The 9,350-nt window shown below is 42.9% G+C and overlaps 1 protein-coding gene and 1 long non-coding RNA gene across 3 annotated transcripts in view; one reads left to right on the plus strand and one right to left on the minus strand.

Moving 5' to 3' along the window:
• Window positions 1-298, minus strand: part of LOC112136903 — a 4,948-nt gene extending 4,650 nt beyond the window's left edge. For both annotated transcript variants that reach the window (XR_002917445.1, XR_002917444.1), the window contains exon 1: window positions 207-298. This is a non-coding gene — a long non-coding RNA (uncharacterized LOC112136903). The remainder of the gene's footprint in view (window positions 1-206) is intronic.
• Window positions 299-336: 38 nt separating this feature from the next.
• sh3rf1 (SH3 domain containing ring finger 1) overlaps window positions 337-9,350 on the plus strand; it is a 50,940-nt gene continuing 41,926 nt past the window's right edge. Inside the window, exons 1-2 of the mRNA XM_024258902.2 lie at window positions 337-488; window positions 1,256-1,754. Of these exons, the coding sequence (XP_024114670.1) occupies window positions 1,374-1,754 (381 nt within the window). The 5' untranslated portion in view covers window positions 337-488; window positions 1,256-1,373. The remainder of the gene's footprint in view (window positions 489-1,255; window positions 1,755-9,350) is intronic.

Below are 9,350 nucleotides of genomic sequence, written 5' to 3' on the forward strand. Positions count from 1 at the left end.
AGACTGCGCTTACGCAGTATAAGAAGTATACTAACTTAACACTTTTTCAGACTAAATTGAAATATTTTAGGTGTACAATATATAATATTATAAAAAGTAAACGTCAAAAATACTCCCTCGCTTTTCTGATACACATTTGCTAGAAGAAGTGAGATTAATAAAGTTAAATTCAATTCCAATAAAAACAAAAAGTTTTCTAAAAGTACCTTTGATTTGAATGAGCAGCAGTGCTCCGCCCTCTCTCTCCCTCTCTCTCCCTCTCTCTCCCTCTCTCTCCCTCTTTCTCCCTCTTTCTCCCTCTCCTGCGTTTCCGGGTTTCCCAGCAGCCCTTGAAGCGCTCGCGCTCGCTCGCTCGCGCCCTCCCCCTCTCCTGCTCTTGTTCCAGCAGCAGCAGCGGCGGCGCTCGAGCAGAACTGTGGAACTAGCATGGCGCTCCCGCTGCTTCCACGCTCCTTCTCATGTTAGAATTCACTCAAGTCCCCTCAAAGGTAGGTTTTCCTCCTCGAGCGGCTGGAAGGAAGACTATCTCGGCTAAACGGTCACTCCCTTAGGGGTTACGGTCACAGAAATAAGTGGTGGTTGTAATTTGGGCAGGTCGCTAACTTAACGTTAGCTGGAAGGCAGAAAAAAATTAAAGCGACGGTAGAAGAAGTGTTTTGGAGGAGGTGATCCGCTGTAGCAGTTCGTCTGAAATGAGATTTCTGGAGATACAATGTTTTCGTGAATGTTGTTCGGATCACTTTTGTTTGAAAAACTACGTAATTATTAATTTAAAATGTTGTAATGTTCAAGTAACGCGTGTTTTTAGAGTTACCTCTGCGTAGATTCTCAAACTGGAACATTTGAGTCATGAAACGAGGCGGCATCTTTGGTAAAAGTAGAAGTTTGAATCTGGTAAAGTGTTGCGTAATCCTCGCAGTGCTTTAAAAGTCCTCTGTCAGTGTCGCATTTATAACAAACTCGGGTTTATTTTCATTCCAGTCTTTGACATTATGATGGTGATTATCCGCTGTGGTTCCACCATAAAGTCCATTTAGCTATTAAGTGCATTTTTTGGTTTCTGACCAAATTGGATGAAATTGTTTTCTCACTAATTACAGACCTAAAAAGGTTTCTTTTTAAATGTTAAATATTCCCTGTTTTGTGATGTGTGAGTCTGTCAAATGTTTTTGTGACCCCAGGATTCCTGCATGTGTCATGTTTGTTCTGACCCGGTCCTCCTGTGCAGTTGATGGTCTTTGACGTTTCTCTGCAGCTGATGGAAAGGCCATGGCCATAGTCACGGCATGGGAGTGACGTGAAGGTCCTTGAGCGGCTTCGGAACAAAAGACCCTGGTGATGATTTTCTGAAGTGGAGGCCGAGCACGCAGAGGATGGACGAGTCCGTGTTGCTGGATTTGCTTGAGTGCCCCGTTTGTCTGGAGCGGCTCGACGCCTCCGCCAAGGTTCTGCCCTGTCAGCACACCTTCTGCCGAAGATGTCTCCAGGGCATCCTGGGTTCACGCGGCGAGCTCCGCTGTCCGGAGTGCAGGACGCTGGTGGAGTGTGCGGTGGATGACCTGCCGAGCAACATCCTGCTTGTGCGCCTGTTGGACGGCATCAAGCAGAGGCCGCGGAAAGCCGGCTCCGTGCCTGCAGTCTGCACCAACGGTACACCTGGAGCCGTGGCCAGAGCACCTGCGACTGGGACCAAGGACCAGAACGCCGCAGGAGCGCAGACTCAGCGAGCTCAGGCTAAGAGCACAGTTGTCCGGGTTAGTATGCCCTGAGGGGAGGGTCTCCGTTCAACATGCATCAATGAGCTGTTTCCCATTGTTAGAGTCTGAAACAAAGCAGAGAAAATCTGCATGGATTATAAACAACATGTCTGCTCTGTAATCTTTGTGGATTTTCAGTTATTGGGGGGGATCCTAAAGCCAGCCAGTTGACTGGGAGCCCGGCTTTACCATAAGCAGAGATTTACAGCAGTCTGTGATTTAGTTGCCAAGTAATTCTTGTCTGTGTCAACAGCAGACGGAGTCCTGATTAGCTTTTAATTGCAGCTATTGTCAGATAATAAAGCCTGTTGAGTTTTTCATTATTTGCTTGTCAGTCAGCGTGGGACCGCAGGGCTGCTTTATCTGTTAATGCTAAGCAACCTTGTAAAGTATATCCAGAGAGACATAAAAACACCTCACATTTTGACTTGGAAACCGTAGATGAGAGCTGGAAATAAACATTCAGACTCTTATTTTTCTGAAAAATGTTTGACTTTTGTTTCATAGTTATGAATAACAAAAAGGAAGTACCGTATTTTCTGGAGTATAAGTCGCTGTTTTTTTTTATAGTTTAGCCAGGGGTGCGACTTATACTCAGGAGCGACTTATTTGTGTGTTTATTTTTTTTTTATACATCAAAAGGGTTATATATTTGTTGTTTTCCCAGTAAACGGCGGCTGTCTTTTAGCGGTTGTTTCCTCTAACAACCACTAGAGGGTGCTGCTTCTGAGTATTAGTATTTGCTACTGACTATGGCATAAGAAGTGTTGTCCAAAACAAACTTGGCAGATAGTCTGATTGTTTTCCTCCCAAACTTTGATATTTTTCTTATACAGATCAAAAGATTAGTAGTCTTGTATTTATTTATTTATTTTTTAAGCTACGCTGTCTGATTTGTTCTGGAACGCCAGACTTTTTCCTAAGAAAGTGTCAGTTCGCACGTAATTTTCTAAAAAAATGCAGCAATTGCTAAACTTTTTTCTTAGGCGCACAGACCCAGAGTAAAGAGTTAAGGTTAGGATTGTGGTTACGGTTAGGGTTAGGGTTAAACAATCAAATGGTTCATGGTGTCTGCGGCTCACGGCTCCACCAGGGGATGGGTCAAATGGGGAGAACACATTTACACATTTAGGAGCGTGACAGTTAATGGGAATTTAAGTTTAATTTTAAATACGTGCGGCCAACAAAAAAATCCAGCCTTGGACACACTTAAAATGTGTGCGGCCAACGTAACAATGCAATATTGGCTGCATGTATTACGTATGGCCAATATGAATTTCCATCACTTTCTGTGCCGGTCGCACATAAATACGTGTGAATAACATCAGCCTTCTCCTAAAGGTGCGTCCGATATGTTTTTTTTCTTCTTGATTAGACAGTTTTTGCTCTTGCGACTTATACTCTGGAAAATACTGTAGTTTTCTTTGTAACGTCTTACAACACAGTCTAGCTAAATAAAGCTAACACTTAAACTACGACTGAGCGATAAAGAATTTTTTATATCACGATATAGTTTTTTTCAAATCAGGTGATAACTATATATATATATATATATATATCACGATATAAAACAAATGACTCTACTGGCTTGCAATACATTAACATATAGTGGAAAGCAAAACACAACTAATACATAATTTCCATTTCAATGCAATTGTTTGATTTAAAGACCCACTCCAATAAATAGATCCATGAACGTCTTTGTTTTCCTCGTCTGAACAGAAATCTTTATCAGAACCGTCCTGCTGGATAACTCCAATATTGCTCACCATTTTTGTTGCATTGCTAATGTTAGCTTGGAGGTGTGAGGGGCTGTAAGCTAGTGGAGTGTGTAAACAAAGAGCTCTCAGCAGCTAGAAGGAGGAAGATGGGATTGCTCTGCCCAACAGTCCTGCCCACAACTTGGAGGTGAATTTCTAATAAACTCCTGCTGCTCTGCAGAAACTATGTCTTAGAAAATGACAGGCTTTTAAAAAAATTTTAAAATAGCATAATCATAATTATTAAAAGACAACTTTGAACACATTGAAAGTAGATCAAAACATGTTTGGAGTGGGAATTTAAACAAAAGTCACCCTACCTTTAATTATACTGCAATTTTTTTCAATAACAGACAGTAGTGGCAGTACTGATTAAAATTAATACCGACAACAATTAAGCATAACATTCAGGTGCATTCAGGCTTTTTAAAAAACAAGTTTCCTCTGTTTATGCATCTTTCCTGAATGAATGTTTTACTATGGTATGTTAAGTTCTTGGCGAGGAAAACCAAGGTTTTGAATATGTTACTAATACAGTGCTGTGTTTGCTGTTGTAATGAAAAGTCCCTCTGAAGGTGAACTACTTGCAGAGATACTTTCATGTTGGCTTGCTTGAGGTTCAACCTCTCCAAGGAGTCTTCCTCTCTGACTATGATGATGGGAAGCAAGTAGCTGTTCAGCTAAAGTGGCAGAGACGAGTCGAACTGTCTTGAAATAACCGCACAGTGACTTTGTTGAGTTCTTCAGTGGAGCACTGTGTGTTGAGAGAACCATTTATCACAGTCTTTTGCAATAATATTTATTTTGGTTTATTGTATAGTATAATAATAATAATTATCTGAAATATTTAAATGTTCCCACAGTACATTTCAAAACTACAAATTATACTGAAAAAAATAATGAAAGTTTAATTTTAACTTTTTCATTTCTGATTTAATTTGGGCATGGGGGGTGCAGATTAAGCATTCTTTTCTTAGTTTTTTGAAAAATACGGGACTGTCTTAATGTTCAAAGTTCTAAGATGTGTGAGTGGATATTTATGCTTTGAAGTACTTTATATATGAATGCTCAAATATATGTTTTAAAGCTTTTCCAAAAAGTAAGTTTTGGCTTTTATCTTCTTGTTTTTTTTTTACTTTTTGCTGATCTGAACCGTGACACGATCCGTTTTGTGATCCGTTACTCCCCTAATATTACCTAAACCACACTTTGAGATGCTTCCAAAGAGTAAGAGGGGGGCAGGGCAGAAGCGCGGCGCCCTTTGAGCGGCTCTGCCCTCCATGATGGGAGGATTGGGTAGATGAAAAGATGTCAGGGGCTTGTGTAGGATCAGTGGAATTTCAAAGCGCTGATAATGTATCTGCCCAGCCATGCAGGTATGAAGATCAGAGACCTGGCTGTAAATGGTTGCTGGAGACCCACCTGCTTTTGCAAAAGTATCACTTCCCATGATGCTTGCTCATTTCAAAGCTGCTTGGAATTTCCCCTTTCCTGAAAGGATGTTTGTCAGAAGAGGGAAAAAAATGTCCCTAGAAACGTCTTCAGTTTCACCTGTCATGCTGATTTTTCAGTGTGTGTGTGGAGGGAAACTGCTCATTCATGCGTGCATGCAGGGTGTTACATAAGTGTTTAGCTTGTTATTTTCTGTTTTCCCAGTTATTTTAGTAATTGGCTCTGAGACATGGCATGAACTCTGTTGTTTTGCTGTCTCAAGGCACTCTGCTGATGATAGACGGGACAGGTGGGGCTTTTTTTTTTTTGAGAACAAAAGGGAAAGATCAAAGCTCCTGCGGGGCGGCGCCGCTGCACCTGATCTCTGGTCCAAGCTTCATGTGGACTGAACGCTTTGCTGATGGTGGGTGACACCCTCAGTCCGCTCCTGCTTTGTTCCTCATGTGTCCCTGAAAGCTGGAGGCTGCGGTGCTGGTACCGCTGCACCTCTGATTCTTGTCCATCCAGATAATGGCTGGGAGGGCAGAACCACGGGGGCTGTCGGACTTATGCACAACAGGGTTTTGTTCTGAGAACTCTCTGATCCTCCTGACTGTGAGTGTCTGTGCAGATAGCAGGAAGTGTTCATTCAGACAGCGTTGTTGACTCCTCCCCTGTGGTCTCAGAGTTGCTGCATCCTGGTTGTTCTTACAGGACAGTGGAGGGTTGGTCTGGACTGTAATGTCGTCTGTGACTCGCCTTACTCACGCGGATGTTTTGTCTTCTCCGGATCTGATGCAGTATTTTGTTCACGCAGATTGAAGACAGATTGCTCGGTGGTATTGTGTTTGAGAGTGAGGAAAGCCATTTGAGCTGTGGGGAAGTCAAAGGTCGGGGTTCGGTGGGCAGAGGTCACAGCTGACTGGAGAGAAGGGGAAAGAATTTGAGGTTTCTGTGGATGTCTTCAGTTTTCATCGTGGTTCTCTGGAGAGTTGAGCCTGAACAGCTCAGAACAAAAATAGATCTTCTTTAATGGTCTTTTTTCTATTTTTAATGGTGATGGAGGATTCAGAGTTTAGGCTGCTGTTAGTTAGTTACAGTCAGTAGCAGATAATTGAGGTTTGTCTGCTGGTGTGTCTGTTGGAGTGGGTCTGATGGGACACCATTCTCTCCTAACCTTATGGGGGTGGATTTAGGCCAAAGAGTCTTCAGTGACTAGCAGAAGAAAAGCTTGTTTTTGTCATCAAGTAAAGGCAATTTTCCTCTTTCATTGTTTCTCATTAACGTCACGTCAACTGAAGTGAGGAAGCAGAAATCATCACTCTAACTTGGTATTACCTCCTAATACATCCTAATGCAGTCAAGTCCTTCCCTTATGCTGGGTTCACGCAGAACACGATTCACACAGCGAGTTTGCACCTGCCACCTCTGTTTTGACACCTGTCAAAATATGTGTTCAGAAACTTGATGCTCCAGACCCAGGTGGGAGGAGCTACTGTCAAAAGTTTTCAGCCTCATCACTAAATGGAAACACTAACTGTGTATCGCATATCCAGTCAATAAATGGAAACATGGATGATATTGAGGCATCAGGTTTATATAGAGGAACTCTACAAAAACATTGGTAATCATTGGGATTAGGTGCCGATTGGGTTTTATTTAGTTCTGGTGCCAAAGCGGTTCTTTTGTTTCCATTCCAGTTCCTATTTGTTGCCAATTTTAACACTTCAGTAATAAAAAAATAATGTCTACATCTTCCCAAATCAACACATTTTCATTCCCAAGTCGTCACGTATTAACGCAACGTATTAACGCATGGCTAAGTCTTCCACGTCAAAAATGGATGTTCTGGGTTTCGTCCTCTATTTATTTATTTTTTACGTCTAGCTGTTCCCATTAAATCAGAGCTCCCAACCTCCGACCTACAAGTCGGTGCCCCGCCCCTCTTTCACCATGCGGCAAATTTTCTCTCTGCTGCCTGTCAAACATGTGATCCTGAGCTGGACGCCGCATGTGGGTGTATGTCACACTTCCAATGAATGGAAGACAGATAATGTTGACCAGGTTTATTTATTGTGAGGAGTTCTACAAAAATCTACAAAAAAATAAAGAGATCCTTGAAAGATTTTCTACCAGGGCTATATCTAACTCGGGGAGTTGTTTCTGAATGACACCTGCTTCTGCGGTGTTTCTGTGTCTCTGTGACTGAGTTAGAAGGCTGTCCCACAGTAACCTGAGGGGGGGGAACTTTTTTTATTATTATTGTCTCGACAGTAGTAAGTAAAACATCACAGTTCAGGAGCCCCAAGCACGCTGCTCCCCCTCCCCGCAGTGGCTGTCTGTCTACGGGCGTGTTGAGCAAGTCCGGGAGGATTGAAATGAAACTACCACCAAAATGTGGAACCATTTGCAGCAGCTTCTTTCAGTTTCAGTAGAACCGCGTAAATCATAACGGTTCCTACTTGGAACCGAATTTCAGTTCCCAACCCTAGTAATCACGTCTCCATGTCCAGGTTCATGAGATCATTCGGAGACCATCTTCACCATCTACTGCAGGAGCTGAATGACGGTGCTTTCAATGGTTCTCCAGTCTCTGTGACCCAGTTTGACGACTTGCTGTCCAGCATTGGTCTGACGAGGGAAAAAATAAGTTTAGAAGTTTTTATTATCATTATCTCTATACAAATAATAAAAATATGAAGTGCTGGAGTAGAACAATCAGATTCTCCTCCATGCTGGTTTTGACGCACACATTGCTGTCAGTTTGAGTAAAGCTTTAAAGACATTACCATGTTGTTTTTTGTTTGTTTTTTTTCATTTTCCCGCTTAGTTTTGGAAAAACCATTAAAAGTGGATTTAGGTTTTTGTGTTTCTTGTAAAATGAAAGGTTTTATTTGTGCTGCTCATGTGGACGTATTTTGTTGAAATTCCTGTGGATTTCCCTCTTCTGAGGTCAGTGAGTAATGCTGGCCCTCTTTGATGACATAACGTTGTTGTTGTGGAAGTCTTTCCTGTGTCTGACCTCTGCTTCACGCAGAACCCCCTCATTACACCCTCACACTGGCACAGGCTGACTCGCTGCTTTCAGGACTCTGCTCTCCCTGCAGACAAGCCTCCTCTGGATTTCCCACGAACGTCTGCAGAGTAGCTGTGACCTTACGGACAGTCATGCAGAAACTTCAGAGCCACCGGCGAAAGCTGTGTTTTATTTCTCCCATTTTTCCTCCAAGTACCTCCTCCTTTCTCGCCGTCTAAATCCAAGCTGGAGTCTCTTAAAGATCTAATGAGATTAGAGTTTATTGGACACCAAGTCAGCAGTGCTCCCTGCTCTCCTCTTACAGCTGACTGCTGACATTCTTTCACAGGATACTAAACTCCGGGTAAACCTGCAGCCGGGTGCCTGCTGCTTTCCCTTCTGGATCTCTATATTTTTCTGTTCTTGGGAATGGGATGATGCTGAAATCTTCTATCTTCTTGTTGCTCACCTTTCGGTACATCCCATCAGGGGTCACCACAGCAAATCAGCTCTCTCTGATTTGCACATGTGGCTTGGCAGAGATTTTTACGCCGGATGCCCTTCTTGACACAACCCTGTATTTTATCCGGGCTGGGGACCGGCACAGGGATACCTAGACTTGGGCCTGTCTGTGACTACAGTCATTCACCATTACAAAATGGACCTGTTAAGCAGTACCGGCTGGTACCATTTCTGGTCCCCCATTGGTTGTAGGTCCATCGACAAATGGAATGGACCCGTTAGAGCGGAGCTTCTGTTGTCACACGATGTAACCTAGTGATTGATGGAAAAGTTTTACGACAGTAGCAAGCGTCAGACCAGCACTTTTCCCTACTCAAGATCGAAACCGAAAGTTTTGTCCTCTTTTTGTCTCGATTCTTCTTCACCTCCTGCAATCTTCTTGCAAAGAAAAATACTTTTTTACATACGGTATTCCTCCTTATTCCTGAGGTTGGGGACCGGAGACTTGCTGAATCCATGAAGACGGAGATCCTCCCCAGCGGTTGAAGAATGTCCATTACCGATCCATACTCATCAAAATCTTCTGATCTGCTTTATAAACATTTATTGAAGAACATTGGAGTATTACTCAACATAAAAAGTTTTATTTTCTTTTTAATTCAGAACAATAGACGGTTCTGCAGCCTAGAGTCCGGCTTCACCCATAATAAACACCTGCTCCAGATTATAATGATCCTCCGAGTTATCTTTTTCATTTTCCATCTGTTTCTGAGTCAGCTGATGCCGATTCTCTTTCGCTGTAGTCGCATCGTTTTGACGCACAGCTACATCATCATCTACACCCCGCATGCGCTTCCATGGTCCAATGCTCAATGGAAACGCTCACTTCAATTGCCCGGACCGTTCTGAACCGGCCAAGAGGAG

Source organism: Oryzias melastigma, linkage group LG4 (assembly GCF_002922805.2).
Source record: "Oryzias melastigma strain HK-1 linkage group LG4, ASM292280v2, whole genome shotgun sequence".
NCBI classification, from domain to species: Eukaryota; Metazoa; Chordata; class Actinopteri; order Beloniformes; family Adrianichthyidae; genus Oryzias; species Oryzias melastigma.